Below are 16,934 nucleotides of genomic sequence, written 5' to 3' on the forward strand. Positions count from 1 at the left end.
TTGGGCTCCAACCAAAGTTAACAAAGCCAAAGTGAAACTTTAAAGTATTAATTTTTTTTTTTAGTGAACTGTTATCAAGGTAAACAGCGTTTTAAATAAAATTCCTCGTCGAAAATTAGGTTTTTTTTCCCAAGTCTTTTTCGCTTTTATCGGAGCCGTTTCATTATTGATTCAACAGTCGGCGTGTTTGCTGTGGCAGCGAATTCTAGCGGCGGGTGCTGAAATTATGTGACATGGTTAGGTTAGGCTAGGTTAGGTTAGACTATGTTAGGTTAGGCTAGGTTAGGTGAGGCTAGGTTAGGTTAGGTTAGGCTTGATTGTGGTATTTCGGCGTTAAGGTACCTTTAAGAAACACACACAAATTCATTCAGTTGTTATTTCGGCGTTTTGGTACACAGCAGATTTCTAGTTGTCGGCGTTGTGGTCAATTTTGTCATTCGGCGTTATGATATTTCGGCGTTGTGGTAACGACCCGTTTTAAACGTCAATGAAAACATAACTTATCACACTCGGCATTATTTGAAGAATTCTGCGTTAAATTTCGCGTCACGAGTTTCGTACTGGCTTTGAATATATATATATATATATATATATATATATATATATATATATATATATACTGTATAGAAGTCGCCAGCTCAGGTTAAAATTTCTAATACGGTTTTGAGGTAGTTGGTTAATTCACCGCAAGCAATCGCCACCATCTCTAGGGCATCGACTTGTGGTGGTCCCTAGCGGACAAGTGTCGAACTCTTCAAACACCCCTTCCCCCTCCCGTTTAACGACCTTGAGCTGCAGTGAATGATGGGTGGGGTAGGTGCGGGGAATGACAGAGGGCGACAGTGCTGCGCTCTAACGTGTAAATAACAACCTAAGACGATACAGGGCGTTACGGCAGCGCACTGCAGCCGGTGAAGTTCCCAAGCTGCTCATCATACGCTTCTGAAAAAACGTAGAGTAAATCCTACCCACTTGCGACTTCTATACAGTATATATATATTCAGAGGTACTGGTAAGTGTGTTTGCAACACGAGAACACGAGGATTTGAGCGTCGCACGAGGTTAAGCAGATGTTGCACATCTCCGACGAGTACTTGAACACTCGGCCGGTGCAGGAGAAGTGTCGGCGGCGGACCCGGGGGACAGATGACCGGCGAGGGGTCGGCAAAGGCACGCCGACGTGAAGGGTGTCCCCGGCGGAGTGTCGCGAGGAGCTCCGAGGGACTCCGCCCCCGGGCCCCGCCACACTTCCGCTCCTGGGGGGGAGACGGGTCACATGACCCCGGCGCCTCGCCGGCCCTTTGTCGGCGACCCCACGACCCCACGACCCCGTCGACCCCGGACAGCTGGGGGCGGGGCGGCAGCTACCGAGCTGCACCGACGTAGCGGCTGTCTGCCTCCTTTACGACTCAAGTCCTACTGAGAACTAATGACCAGGGGCATGCACTCTTCGCGGAATGATTCCGAGACTACCCGGAGGTTAAAACACCATATTGTTACGATTTACTTTGCGGGTTCGTAAAGATGGCGACAGCAATGTTCGTCCGAAACGTCGGAGAATTATTTGCCAAAGACACGGCTACCTACCGGGGTAGGTAACTGCTCCCTGATGATGGCGACTGCAATGTCAACCGAAACTACGGTGAACTACTCGCCAAGGACACGGCTACCATAGGTTGACTGGTTCCAGCGCGCGCCCGGGACGCACGCAGCCCCGCAGGGGGAGGGAGGAGGGGGAGGGCTCGTTAGCGCGACGCTAATTAACGGCGCGCGCGACAGGCCGTTGGTAAGCCGCTTACGGCGTCGGGACGCCCGGAGGCGCATGCGTCGCGCGAGGGATTAGGGCGTCCGGCGTCGCGGGTTCTAGTCCGGCGAGCAGACGAGTGGTGGGTCTTCACTGCACGCCTGTTACGAGTCCACGCGCTTATTACCAGGGGCAGGCACTTTTCACGAAAAATATTCCGAGACTAGCTGAAAAAGTAAAACGCTATAGCATTGTCTGTGTTTCGTGATTGGTTGAGTTTCTTTCAGGTACATGTCTACTGTCTGTAAAAACCAATCACAGTAATTCAGTGCGGAAATAATAGCGCTTTGAGTGACTCTGTAAACAAAGGCAACGACTTCTCTCGCAGACGGCCGCCAATCACAAGGAACAAACAGCTGATGCGGATATACCATTTTGCAGTGAAATAAGCGTTCAGATTTTGTCGCGAAAAATGCCTGTCTCTACTTATTAGTATTCCCTTATTGAACAAGAGATAGTAATCGAGCATACAACTAATGTCTTTTTCCGCTGCCTGTACTCTCTCATCCGTCAACTGGCACTTATCGGCGCCTCTTTTGGTGGTTTATTCCCACCTTGCCTTTTATCTGCTACTGTTTTTTTTTAAATATATATAGGCATGGATTAAAAATCACGATCTCCAGCTGAATAAAATGAATGAACAAAAAAAAATTTACAATGGAAGTCAATCTCACAAGTCTATAAATCTTTTGACATTTAAAATAGCAGTGTTAACATGCCACAAATGGATTACACGTATAAAGCTCACTTATTAAGTCTATACGTCTTTTTAATTGCCGAGACAGAGATCTAGCTTTTTAAAAGTTAATTTGGACCCAAACGCTGAATAGTAACTTTCATAATATATCACTAGAGACCGGAAAAATTCGCGAATTCATTTCGCGATAGGCTAAAATACAAATCGTTATACCTCAGTGCTGCCTCTGCTATTGGCTCACAACTCACCTGGATGACTCTGGGCCAATGATAAACACCCGACCAAAGCTTTATCGAATCACAAGCTGCTACGCTGGAACGTTTCACAAGACAGCAGCCAATGAGTTGGTGACATTTGACGGAGTGTACGTAGAACTATGGAGTTCATCCTACAGGTCATTGAACCAGCGAATTTTTCCGGTCCTTACCAATCGGTCCACAGTTGACATCCCCCTGTGAGTTTCTGCTAGTGACATTTTCCTCGAGGTATCCATCATCTGTTGGCAGTGTTAGTGAGTAACTATGTTATTTCCCATCTCATCTGAACCGTAATTTGTGAGCACAGTTTTTCAAAATCCAAATAAATAAGGGTCATATAAAATTTTTAATTTGACCATTCTAACCACGACAAATTGCTTTTATTTACAATTTTTTCTAGTGACTTATAAGTAATAAACATCAATAAATTTTTAAAGCAGGAATAAAAAGCCACAATATGATTGATAAATATAAACAGTTCTCTAGTCTCAACAAAATGGCTTCATACTCTACTCTCATTGGTTGTTGTGCCATGCACCAGTTACAGACATAACATATATCAATTTCCCTTCTATGCGCATGACCGTCTTAGGCGCTGCTGTGAATCAATAAGTTCGTAAACATGGCGGTCAAATCTTGTGCGCACTAACTACTGTTACTGTTACTGTTTTCTTCAATTGTGCGTTTGTTATGACGTAGGAGAGCTAGGTTCACAAAGATGGCGGAAGTGCGTGCAAAACGCCTCGTTGTTCCCGCGGGGAATCTTCAAGGTGATCTTCAGTCAGTAGGTACTTGTTCTAACCGCAGAGGACTCATGTTTCGGTGTCAGCTTCGAGCAGAAGTGTCGTCCCGAGGCCTAGCGGCATCTCAGAAGGTGGGAATACCGCTTCTACAGCGAACAAACAATGTCACTGTAGAAACATAACGAAATTTGCATTCGAAAATCCAACACCTTGTCACGGGTATCACTAAAGAAACAGGAAACCCTAACAAGGCAGGAACGAACGGATGCGAGTGTGTCAGAAAATTAGGTGCCCAGTGGAATTCGTAAATACAACAATTTATTAACAGGAATATTCTCACAAACGAATATCTCATCTCATTCTCTAACTGACATTGATCGTTATGAAGCTGTACCCCTTGCGTGGTGGGGTTGAATACTCGTTACAGGTCGGCTATGACAAAAACACAAAAAATTAACAATCTGATAGAAATATCAAAGCTGCACCCTTAATCAAGTTTGTGCCAGCCTCGGCTCAACCTACTGCGTATACACTCTCAATCAAAACGGTGGTTGGCCATAGATTTACTGGGTGACAAAACAATACACACGTTACAACCGTATAATCTCACTGAGCTAACGTACTTGGAATGATTCTTGCTCGCATACAGAGATAACACCGAATTCAAAGGAAAATATAATAATTGACATATATGTATTGTTACCAATAACAATGGCATACATTAACGAATTATTGAAGTAAAAACTACGTGGATACCTTTAGTTAAAACTGAAGCGAATATTTAAAAAAAAATGCAAACCATCTACTCTCGCAGCAAGACACCTTGTAATTCTCTCTGTTGCCAGTAGCAGATATGCAACTGAACCACAGACAATAGGAACGAGTGGTTCTCGGGAGATTAAATTATTGTTGAATTTCCGTGTGCGCACGTCCTATAACATTTTTAACATTTAAACCACAAAGACAGAAACCAGAAGTAGTTCATTAATTTCTTTGTAATAATTCCACAAAGTCAGCTATACTAGCCACGACACAGAATGATTAACAATGTGGCAATCTCGGCACTGGCGTAACTCTATTTTTGACGTCCTTACTGATAAAAATTTTTGTGGTAAAATGTCTGTACATTGAATGACATGATAAAAAAATATTGGAAATGGCTATTTACATTGTTTAGAAGTCGCAAACACCGGTTTTTTTTTTTAAATTTTGTCTGTTTATTTGCTCCAGCATTAGGACTTGACAACTACTTAGCGGATTTTTATGAATATTTTTTTTTTCATTAGTAAGGTCTTGAGTAACTTAATTCTTTCAGCCCTTTACTTTCTTTGGCATTCGTTTGGCATTCGTTTGGCATTCAACTGTGAGGTGTCTAGGCAGAGCCTGCGCGAATCGCTACACTCCTGGCAAGGCTAGCAGGGTCAACAAGTCAAACGCGAAGCAAAATTATGTTTATTTTTGCTGCTATTTGTTATTGTTGTAGTGACGAGTGTGCCTCGCCTGCCTCGCTGAACCTTGACAGCCAGGGGGTCGAGCGCCTAGCACCCCGGACCATAGACTCACACGCAGTGGTAGAGCCCCGCGCGCAAGCTACGATATCAAGCATATGGCCTCGACTTTAACCGCCTCACTCTGAATTCAAGATAACACAAACAATTTTTTTTTTTTTGGAAATTGCAGCAGGCAATAAATCAGAATTAGACAGCTAGATATTTTTTTCCCCCTCTCAAAATAAATTAAAAATAATTTTCATGATAAGCTCGTCTGGCGCTACATGAATCTGCGATGGTTTCGTTTATTACGTCACAATATTCAGCTATTAAAGTCTAAATGTTGGTATTGCACAACCTACCACAAAATTATTTTTTCCTTAGTTTAACAGAGTGTATTTGCCGATGGAACTATCAAAACGTGTGTCATTACGGACGCAGTTGGAACTATATCAAGACCACAAAAAATGTTTACTTCGTAACTACTGCATTAAAATTTATTTATAATGCATTAAATATTCTAAGTATTTAATAATATTTAAAAAATCTTGTATCTATTGGCGTATAATTTGCAAACGAACTCAAAAGGAATACGTATATCGACAAATCTGTCGGCAAGTAGTGCGCCAATGCTGCAGCCACTCGCAGTACACAAGAGAGGGTTTATGTCATCTGAACTCTATGGTCCAGGAGGGCGGGTTCTGGCCGAGAGGCAGCGCCGAGGCCACAAAGCGCGCTGCCGTGACGCAGCGGGAACCGGAAACAGTGGCGACTTGATTATCCTCCCTCGCGCATGCGCGCCGCGGCGGCTACAAGAGGCTAATAAAGTCGTATTGAACACCCGAGGAAACGTTTTCAATAAGGGACTCCCCTCCAACACCCCAGACGCTCCCTCTGGCGTGTACAAAAAATGAAACCGCCTTTGTCATCCAATCAACAGCCACTTTATCACCGACAGGTTTTGTAAATGTTTGAGCGTCTGCGTCTAAATTGGCCTCTCAATTTATTTTTGTTGCTACCTGAAAATCTGCAAGATAAAAAATACACCAAAATTCTAAGAACGATAACAAACACGATTTCATGTTCATATTTTAGCGTTCATATTATTTCACTCCTGGACCGTGGAATAATTAAAATGAGCTGTCTCCAACGACTTTCTTTAATTGTTTCGAATAACTTTCAACTATATTAATTTCACATGGGCTAAGCTGTTGTGTGCTTGTTTACATAAAATATTTATTTTTTGAGTACTTTCTTAAACGCTCTACCCGACATCGCTCATAGTACTTGTTTTTTTTTTTTATATTTATATACAACTCTCACATTTCGTAATTTATACAAAATTTAAAACCTGATTTTCGATTTTGATTGAACAAAATGCATAGTACGTGAAATATTAACCACCTATCTATCTTTTTTCGTAAACGAACTACATGCTTCTGTCGTATGCCTACAGAAATAGATACTGTCAAAGTTAATTGATGTACTTGGAAATCATTAAGTTTCGGAGTTCATCTGATTCAAATGTCAAATGTTATTGATAATATACATGAAATGCATCCATCTTCATTGTAAAAAAAAAAGACATTTTCCAAGTCTTCGTACTGACCTAAATTATGTAGCAATTATGTAAATGTAAGTTAAGTTTCGAAACACTAGTTTCATATGTGTATATGCTTATAAAAGTGTATATGCATTGAAACGTGTATATACTTTTATATGTATAAATGTGTGTATGTTTATATATGTGTATGCATATATAAATTTGTTGTTTGTATGTAGGATATATACATGTGTATGTATATATGTATAGAAAAAGCACCTTTTAACATAAACTACGAAAGCTAGCAAAGTTTGCCAGAGATAACGAACAGAACAGCCTCTTAGTAGGTACCTGTGCTATGAATGACTTCCGTCTGAACGAAGGATTTAAAAGTGGCGATGTAATGTTTGTATCTTTGCTTTCAACATACGGCTTTAGAATTTAATGAGAGGCTTCGGAAGTGAACTCAACCATCTCACACAGCTCATCAACACGAACTCTCATGAGCGTGTTACCACGACTAAATCTGTTTATACGTACCACATGTATAGCTTCTTGATGTCTCAGGGAAACAGAAACGGCTGAGATGATTTCCCGGGAGCACTACCACTGTTTGCGGTTTGTTGCAAGCCGTCTCCACACTCCGTGCGTTTTCAGGCGAGAGCGCGCACTCTCTCGAGTGCGGACGAGAGCGCTCTGGGCGAGTGTGCGTGCTCGGCGGAGACCAGCTGGGCCTTTGAGCTCGTGGCTCGTGGCTCGTGGCTCGTGGCTCGTGGCTCGTGGCGCTCATTAGGCGCGCAGAGATGTCTGTGCGCGCTGTCTGCGGTCACAGCGTCTGTTTCTGTCCTCTCTCGCAGAACCCACTGTGCTGACTGCTACTTGCACGAACAATCTACAAATAAATACTTGTGTTTATTGTTTTAGACGCTGGATACAGGCAAAAACGCAATTCGGTATTACGTAGGATTAATTAGTACATTGATTAAATATATATTTAAAAAAAATACAACGATGAAATAAATAAATATACATCATCTCAATCAGAGATCGGAATCTCTCAAGTTAAATTACTCAGCCATTGATACATTACATATTGTAGATTAATTCTATGTCAACATTTTTCATGAAGAATAGGTACAGTTTTTTTTTTAAATGTGTAATTCTAAAGATATTTCAGAAATTGTTTTGTGAAGTAGAGGATCAGGTAAATTTATATTATGTCTATGCCAGATAGGTTAATTATGAACTATATATTTAATGTCAATGATTTTCGATATTGACCCATAGAATAATGCCATATAGACTATTATTTTTATGTTCAGGGATTTTCCTAATATTTTTTTTTTTTTACTTTCACTATCTGAGATCTATTATCCAAATAACTTTTAATAAATCAGTTTTCCAAAACCCTTATTCCTATAATACCAAACTTTTCAAAAATTATTCTATGTAAAACTGTATCAAAAGCCTTTACAAAATCCAGCAGTACACCAATACATGTTTTACAGCTTTATTTCTTTGTGCAAAAAGTTATTACTAACTAAAGCATCGCTTACAGTAAGACTTTTTAAGTTAATATTGATATACAGACAGTATTTTATTTTAATCTAAAATTTGAAGTTGAACTCTTTTTAACTGTATTTAAATTTTACTTTAGAAAATATTTGGTCAAATTTTGGTTTCTTGTATGCAATTAAAACATTTTTAACAAACTCTTAACATTGAATAAATTAAAACCTATACTGGTCAATGATTTTTGGTTAATGATTCATTGATGACGTTTAATTTGTTAAAGTAAATGTAAAACCATTTAATTACAATTCAATTTTTTAAATAACATTTTATTGGGAAAATAGAGATATTGTGGCGTGATTGTTAACACTCAGCACTTTCAAACGAAATAGTGCTTATTAAATACTTGTAATGTGAGGGAGCGATTATGCTAAAACAGAAAAAAAAAATCATACTTCCTTAGTTTTAAAATAATTTCTGTTGAAAATTTTCTTTTAACATTTAAGTTTTCTCGAATCTATATTTGTGTAGTTTTCCATAGCGTGACGGACAACTTTTTGTACTCCAATTAACACGTACATTTTTCCCTTCTATACTTGTTTTTTTTAGTGTATTACACATCCAGCTAAACTTGTTTTCTGATAAGTGTATATAAGTAACACACTCTAAGCCACACACATAATTCAACAACTACTGCTATTTTTATCTAAACCGAACACAAATAAAAATATATATATTTCTGTACTTTTACAGAAGATTTCTTTGGAAAAACGTTGCCAAAAAAATTGCAATATCACAAAAAAATATATGGTAATATTGTACAACACAGGGCTAATTATTTCTGCATAAATGAGATACGTTTTTTTTTCTTCAGATAATCAATTACATCTCCGATGGAACTGATTCAAGGTCTATCTGAAAAGAAAAATCAACGTTTGCTACATACACTGGGAATATAAATATATTGGAAATAAAAAAAACAAAGTCTATGAAGCATTTCTTTGCATTAAAGTCGAGATAATTATAAACTATACGCATAACTTCTCTCCGAACACAATTTTTTTTTCTCGTGTTACGTGTTCTGCGCTGGGAGTGGCATGAAAAAAAAAAGATTTTTTTTTTCTCTCTTTTCAATTCTCACGGACTTCGGTATTGATTTTCGCCGAGAGCGGAAGGCGGAAGACGGAAGGGCGAGAAAGAAAGGGTGGGGAGGGTGGGGGGGTTGAGTTCCTTCCTCCCTCCACGGTATCCTTCTTTGTATTTTCTTTCGTCCGCTTCCTCCGAGGGGCTTTAATCTTGCGAGATCCCCCGCTCCGAGTGGTAAGGACTCGCTAGGTCCGTGTGTCTCCGCCTTCTTTCCCGGCGCCAATCCCACGCCCCCAGCGGCGCGGATCAGCCCCCCAGCCCCCCCCCCAGCCCCCCCCAGCCCCCCTGGCCCCCAGGACTCCGGGCTCGCCGGATCAATGCAGCCTCCCTCGCCGCGGCCATCTTGCCGCGATCTTGCCGCCCTCTTTCTTGCCGCTGATGCCCTAGCGGCGCCACTGCTTCCCGTGGTCCAGCACTGCAGGCAGTGGCGTAGCCAGGATCTGTGTAGAGGGGGTGTTAAGAAGCATGCAACCCCCCCCCCCCCCCTCCGTATTAAAGCGGGGGGTCCAGGGGTCCTCCCCCGGAAAAATTTGGATTTTAAGGTGTAAAATAGTGCTATTTTTTTTTTTATCAGTTTTCGGTACTTAAATTCAAATATTGTAATGGTAAAAATTTTATTAGTTTTAATATGAAATTTGTTTGAGTGATGAATAAGAAATTAATCAAAGATTTGGTGCTAAGGGGGGGGGGGAGGGGTTGAACCCCTAAACCCCCCCCCCCCTTGGCAACGCCCCTGACTGCAGGTCTCTCAGGACAGCGCTGAAGATGGCGGCCGCAACGTCCACCAAAACGCCAGACAACTATTTTTTTTTCTTTTCTCGCCTTCGACGCGGCCACAACACACCAGCCGAGCGAACTCGGACATTAACAATCTTTCCAGTGAAACTGTCTCTTACTACGGTTGGCTTTTAACAGTTACTGTTGAAAAATGTGCAGGTGGATTACCTACATGTCTCTGGTTTCGTCATTTACGGATGTAACCAGTTTACACAGAAGCAAAAGCTGTAAATATTCTTTGAAAACGGCACGGGGCAGTGATTCTTCGTCACTTGGGTCGAAAAGCAATGTAAAAATTGCTAGACAGATGTTGCCAAACCTTCACTTCATTACGCTTCTTAAAACTGTGGTCATATTACGGACATCAAATCACAAGTGATGTGATTTTCATTGGGCAACACTTCCCAAATTGCATTTTTTTTCAAATGCTCGTCGGTTTTAGAAGCGAGTATTATGATTTTACGAACTAAAACAATTTTAATTTTGTCACATCAGTGAGAATTTGTAGTCTAGATATGTAATTGCAAATTGCAAGAACAATACCTGATTTTATATTTTTAAACCATCCCACATACATAATAAAAACGTTTATAGAAAATTAAATTAAAACTTCTAACTGAAAGCAATACAGTAGATACTAAATTGGCGTTCATAAAAAATATAAAATAAAAAAAAATTACTGACAAAAACGGTGCTGTATATAAATAAATATACGCAAATGGTTAAGTGTTTGGCAGAACTAGTTATAAAACTATGTCTTCGTGTCTTTATTTGCTGGTGAAAAGTTCTATGCAGTACATAGTATTTTGCCGTTCGTCTGATAATTTTGTAACTCGCGTAAACAGCTGCACGTGATTCAAGTTAGGTCGTAGCCCCGCCCGCACGTTAGCGGTCTGACAACGTATATGACAGTTTGATCGCCGCGTCGCCGGGGAAATGAAGCAACCCTAAGGGGACCCGGACGCCCCGCTGGAAGCCCGGCGAGACATAGCTATGTCTTCCGCCCTGCCGCACCGCCCCTTCCGGGAAGGACGGAAGGGCGAAGGGCTTAGGGGTGGGGAGGGGGGGATACGCGGAACCGGAGGCAGCTCCGGATTTCGGATGACGTGACCGATCCGGCGGCCCGGAAACAGCGAGCGGGCGTGTAATTGGTTCAATAAGGGCCCGGGCAGAAGGGGAGGTCGGCGGCGCATGTTTCCCGCCTAATGAAGGCACTTTGAGCCCCCACCGCCGCTGCTACGGGGTCGCTGACGTGGGGCTGACCCCAGGGGCGGGTCCCGTCGACACCCGCACCCGCTCTGATTCACCGGACAGCACCGTTCACCGCGGTCATCCACGGTCCACTTCGCAGATTCGCTGGAGCCGGTGTTACTTTCCTCGTCCGGAACACGAGCTCATAGGCGCATCAGGGTACTGACGGGGATTACATACTCCTCGCAATCTTGCAAATTTAAAATATGTCAATACCTCTTGCAATAAAGCTTTTCCGCGCAGAAGTTTTTTTTTTCCTGAGTCGACACGGCATTGGACTTAGCTCTGGCTACTTGTTGAAGTCGACGCTTGTGAACTGGTGTGGTTATCATCGCGGCGCTTATACAGACTAGAGTCTGTCGGTAAATATGCGTGTTTGCAACCAGGTGCAGAAGGTCTGAGAGGTACGATTTATGCCTTGGCATACCAAAATATTGGGATGAATAGTTCAAAATTATAATTCTAGCAGAAAAAAAAAAGATGAGGAAGAAAAATTAACATGGCGGGGCATAATCCCTCTTAAACAAATATTCAAAAACGTTACGTTGAGTCTTAATTAAACACATTGCTGCTTCCTCCCACGGCTGACAGCGAAAAATAGATTTCGGATTTTGAAAATCCGCAGTTTCTACGAAGATCCATAACGTATGTGTGTTTGTCCATATCTAAATAAATAAAAACGCAAATGTTCGTTTCGTTCAAAATCTTAAATCTCCGAAATTTCTTCACTGATTGCTTGACATTTTGACACAACATAGCATTCGAATACGCTCGGTTTTTGTGTGCCTATATCACGCCCGAGACAGGTAAAATGATAGATAAAAATATATATGGGTAATAAAAAAGATAGACTTTTTCATTGCTATAGAGTAACATATTTAGATAGCCTATATAGTTATATAGGGAAGAGAGATATGTAAAGAAAACGATAGCCTATAGATATAAAAATACATAGAGATATTGAGAAATAGAGAGAGGTAGAGTTATATAGATAGACATGGAGAGATAGAGAAATGCTTTGTAGGCCTATATGTTTAACTACTTCAAACAAAGTACAAAAATAAAATATTAAGGCATTGAAACGCATGCCGGACATTAAGGTGCGTTTATCGTTGAACAGTGCAGTAGTTTCCTGCGTCTGGTAGCGATGTACGCGGAGTGTATGCGCCACACCACTACTTGCACTCGCAGCCTGCCCTTCGACGCCTGTCGTCAGAACACCAGTCATGGTCACGTCATCCGAGTGGCGTTGGCGAAACTGCAGCCAGGATGGTAGCCAGTCCTGTGTTCGGGATCCAGGTAACTGTATATGTTTCTGGAGAGTTGAAACCAATGGCGGCTTCAGGATGACTTTTCGGGAGGGGCTATCGCACAAAGAAAGGTCGTAGTTTGCAAAAAATTAAAGTGGTCAGATATTGGCCTTTGAATGTTATTTACAAATTGCAGGTTTCAAATACAGGAATTTAGTAGCTCCATGCAACTTTTGATGAGATAAAAGTTTAACATATGAAATTAAATATTTAAGTAAACATAAATATACACTAATCAATAAAATTGGTCTCGTGATGGGCTATCGCCCCCACCGCCCCCCTTCTGGAGCCGCGCTTGGTTGAAAAACCTTAATTGTGTGCAATAAACTCTCCTGAATCTCGAGGTTCACCCTTGTCGCGTCACAGGCAGAGAGTACCGATGTCTCGATCTGCACCCCCAACCCTGAAGAGGCCCGCTGCAATGCAGGGCGAAACGATGGTTTAACATACCACTGAGAAATGGATCGAGAGATATTATTATTCAGTGGCCGCCGCTAAAGCGGGTGTTTCGAGACACGCGCGTTGCATGTCATGATTTCATATTTACCTTCAACACGGGATACTTTTTGAATAGCCGAACATAAACTAAATGAAAAATAAAATTATATATAGGTAGTGTATACTTTTTCGCATTATCAACCAGCAAAATTAATTTTTTTTTACAATTTTGTGCAGGTATTCGGACAACACAACGTCGTCAGCACAGACGAACACATTCAAACTTAAATATCAGACAGCACGAGAATTCCGTGGAATCTTCGTAAAATTCAAAGTGAAATTTTTTAAAAAGTGTACTGGGAATAATGTTCGTAGGCTTTCACGGCCATTGTCTGAAGTAGCTTGGCTTCCGGGTCGTAGCCGTGTCCTTGGTGAATAATTCACCGACGTTTCGGTCGACATTGCAGTCGCCATCGTCAGGGAGCAGTTACCTACTACTGCTACAACCCAGAAGCCAAGCTGCTTCAGTGTACTGGGGGTTGCCGCAGAGACCTCGCTGACTACCACAGCTTCCACAGGGAAGTTAAACCGAGCTCTCAGAAGTACCCGTAAAGCTGTGTGATCCAAGATGGCGGGCGGGCGCGTGACTCAGGGACGCGCGCCCAGGTAGCGCTGCATTGTCGGCGGACGCGACGCGGCAACAATGGGCGCGCTCCCCCCCTGGGCCCCGCCGACAATGGGAAGAGGCCCCCGCTGATTATCCCGATAACTGACAAGAAGTGGCTTGCATTGCCCCCCCCCCCCCCCCCGACTCGCTCGGGTTACTGGTTACACCTGCGCCGAGCGGGGATTACACCCCTCCTCGCCCCTCCGCAACCCCTGCCCTGATAAGGGGACCTGCTGAGCAGACGGCTGGCTGCTGGCTGAGCCCACCCCTTCTGCGCCAGTGGCAGGCCGAGGGAGCAGAGCAGGCGACTGTGCAGAAGCCAACAACCGATCACTCCGCTCGGACTCAACACCTGTCACCTCATTATTACAGACCTGCGAATTTCAAAGATTCATTTCACGATAGCACAGAGTCCAAATACTTTTGACATTATTTGCTTCAGTGATTGGGCAACAGTTTATATGAAGGACTCTGGGCCAATGAAAAATCTTTAACAGAAGAATTAGCAAATCACGATCATTCCAGTCAACGGGTATTACGAGTCGGTAACCAATCAGCAGATGTAATTTGCTCGAGTGCATAGAGGATCATGGAGTCTATCCATTAGGGATTTGAAATCGCGAATTTTACAGGTCTCTACTCATTATTCATTCTAGGGACAGGAAAAATTCGCGGGTTCAATGACCTGCAGGATGAACTCCATAGTTCTACGTACACTCGGTCAAATGCCATCCACTCATTGGCTGCTGTCTTGTGAGACGTCCCAGCGTAGCAGCCTGTGTGATTCGATAAAGCTTTGGTTGGGTGTTTCTCATTGGCCCAGAGTCATCCAGGTGAGTTGTGAACCAATAGCAGAGGCAGCACTGACCGATTTGTATTTTAGCATATCGCGAAATGAATTCGCGACATTTTCCTGTCTCTATTCATTACTTACTCTTAGTCTTTGCTTGCAGACTGATGAAGTGTTGTGGATCTTGTGCGTGGAACCCAGGGGGCAGTTTCCACCCCCACTATCACCATCTTGCGTTTGCAGAATCGTGACTAAAAAAGGGGGTTGATAAACGTAAACGTCAAAACTATGTTCCATGGAAAACTTTCGGCTTATTTTTAAGTTTTCTACTTGCTGCACGCATGCTGTCCGACATATGGGAAGTGTGCAACATACAGGCACTCCATCCAGAGATGACTTGTGTCGGTTAAAACCTACGCAATTCTCCCCCCCCCCCCCCCCCTTGCTAATTTCCCCAGGCACCCCTTTGCAAATACATACTACAGATTTGGGCCCCTGATGTGGATGATACTTGTTACTTCCTCATATTTATAAGGTTTTTTTTTACAGCTGAGCAAAATAAATTATGTTTTTATTTTAATAGACATATAGGCCCTAAACCCTATCATGAAGTAGCCAGTATCATTGCATTTAAAAACAAAACTAAAAAGTTTTTTTTTCATGTTTACAACTGATTATTTTTATTTGTAACCTGATACTTCTCTTTATTTGTACGCCCCCAAAAACTATAAAAAAATGTAACTTTGGTGGCCAATTATTCTAAATGTATGCAGTGTGTAAAAGTAAAAGTCTTAAAAAAAATTCATAAAAAATGTCATAAAAAAGTAAAAGTCGTAAAAGTTGAATCCTTTAAAAAGGTCTACAAGTTGATGTGTGATTAGCGCATCGGAAGTGGAAGCCGCCCTTGAGTGGGACTCGAACCCGTGCTGCAGGGTCGCTGGATTTTTTTCTCCTAGCCTAAATTATTCTAAGTGTGTAAGGGGAGGGTCCAGGTTAGGGGAGGACCTAAGTGTGTCTCAGGCCGAAGCATATACACTCTACCATGCGGGGTATTAACCATGCAGAACAAGGGCTCGTGCATCATGTGCTAATATGGGTTTACTGGCCAGCCATGGCTGCGATTGGCGCCATGGCTGACGCCCCATTGAACGTCTAATTTAAAAGCTAGCTAATGTGACCCAGGTAAAACCTGCATAGACACAGGGAAAACCCTGGGCCGGGTCATGCGGGGATCAATTATCATGCATTATGCAAGCATAATGCATGACAACTGGACAAGAGGAAGAAGGGTCCAGGTAAGAAGAGTTGGAGGGGCTGAAAATCAACCATGCTGGAGTTGGGTGCTTGGGCCTTGCGGCCCGCATTTAAAGGTTGGGAACTCCTGGGTTATTATTCCCCAGTTGCGCAATCGGTTAGCGCACAGTACTTATGCCGTGCTGCAGGGTCGCTGGCCTTGGCGGCCGAGGGCGGCCGAGGACAGCCGAGGACAGCCGAGGACAGCCGAGGACAGCCGAGGACAGCCGAGGGCGGCCGAGGACAGCCGAGGACAGCCGAGGACAGCCGAGGACAGCCGAGGACAGCCGAGGACAGCCGAGGACAGCCGAGGACAGCCGAGGACAGCCGAGGACAGCCGAGGACAGCCGAGGACAGCCGAGGACAGCCGAGGACAGCCGAGGACAGCCGAGGACAGCCGAGGACAGCCGAGGACAGCCGAGGACAGCCGAGGACAGCCGAGGACCGCCGAGGACAGCCGAGGACAGCCGAGGAAGGCCGAGGACAGCCGAGGACAGCCGAGGACAGCCGAGGACAGCCGAGGACAGCCGAGGAAGGCCGAGGACGGCCGAGGACAGCCGAGGACAGCCGAGGACAGCCGAGGACAGCCGAGGACAGCCGAGGACAGCCGAGGACGGCCGAGGACAGCCGAGGACAGCCGAGGACAGCCGAGGGCAGCCGAGGACGGCCGAGGACAGCCGAGGACAGCCGAGGACAGCCGAGGACAGCCGAGGACAGCCGAGGACAGCCGAGGACGGCCGAGGACAGCCGAGGGCGGCCGAGGACAGCCGAGGGCGGCCGAGGACAGCCGAGGACAGCCGAGGACAGCCGAGGACAGCCGAGGACAGCCGAGGACAGCCGAGGACAGCCGAGGACAGCCGAGGACAGCCGAGGACAGCCGAGGGCGGCCGAGGACAGCCGAGGACAGCCGAGGACAGCCGAGGACAGCCGAGGACAGCCGAGGACGGCCGAGGACAGCCGAGGACAGCCGAGGACAGCCGAAGGCGGCCGAGGACAGCCGAGGACAGCCGAGGACAGCCGAGGACAGCCGAGGACAGCCGAGGACAGCCGAGGACAGGTGGCGGGCGAAGCGAACAACTCTCCAGAGATCGCGCCGCCAGCCGCTGAATCGTTAGCAAATAATGATCGCCCCCCCCCTCCCCGGCCCCACCCCACTGAGAGCCGAGACGGCGCCCGTGCGTGACGTAATCAATTTGTTCACGGGGAGTATACCTCC

The 16,934-nt window shown here is 44.2% G+C and overlaps 1 protein-coding gene across 1 annotated transcript; it reads left to right on the plus strand.

Annotated features, from left to right (window-relative positions):
* The first annotated feature begins 1,070 nt into the window (after positions 1 to 1,070).
* On the plus strand, positions 1,071 to 16,833 carry LOC134538577 (eukaryotic translation initiation factor 3 subunit A-like). The gene is made up of 3 exons (XM_063380001.1): positions 1,071 to 1,160; positions 7,192 to 7,359; positions 15,868 to 16,833. The coding sequence occupies exons 1-3, from the start codon at positions 1,071 to 1,073 to the stop codon at positions 16,831 to 16,833; spliced, it is 1,224 nt and encodes a 407-aa protein (XP_063236071.1).
* The last annotated feature ends 101 nt before the right edge of the window (positions 16,834 to 16,934 follow it).

This window comes from Bacillus rossius, chromosome 13 (genome assembly GCF_032445375.1).
Source record: "Bacillus rossius redtenbacheri isolate Brsri chromosome 13, Brsri_v3, whole genome shotgun sequence".
Taxonomy (NCBI): domain Eukaryota; kingdom Metazoa; phylum Arthropoda; class Insecta; order Phasmatodea; family Bacillidae; genus Bacillus; species Bacillus rossius.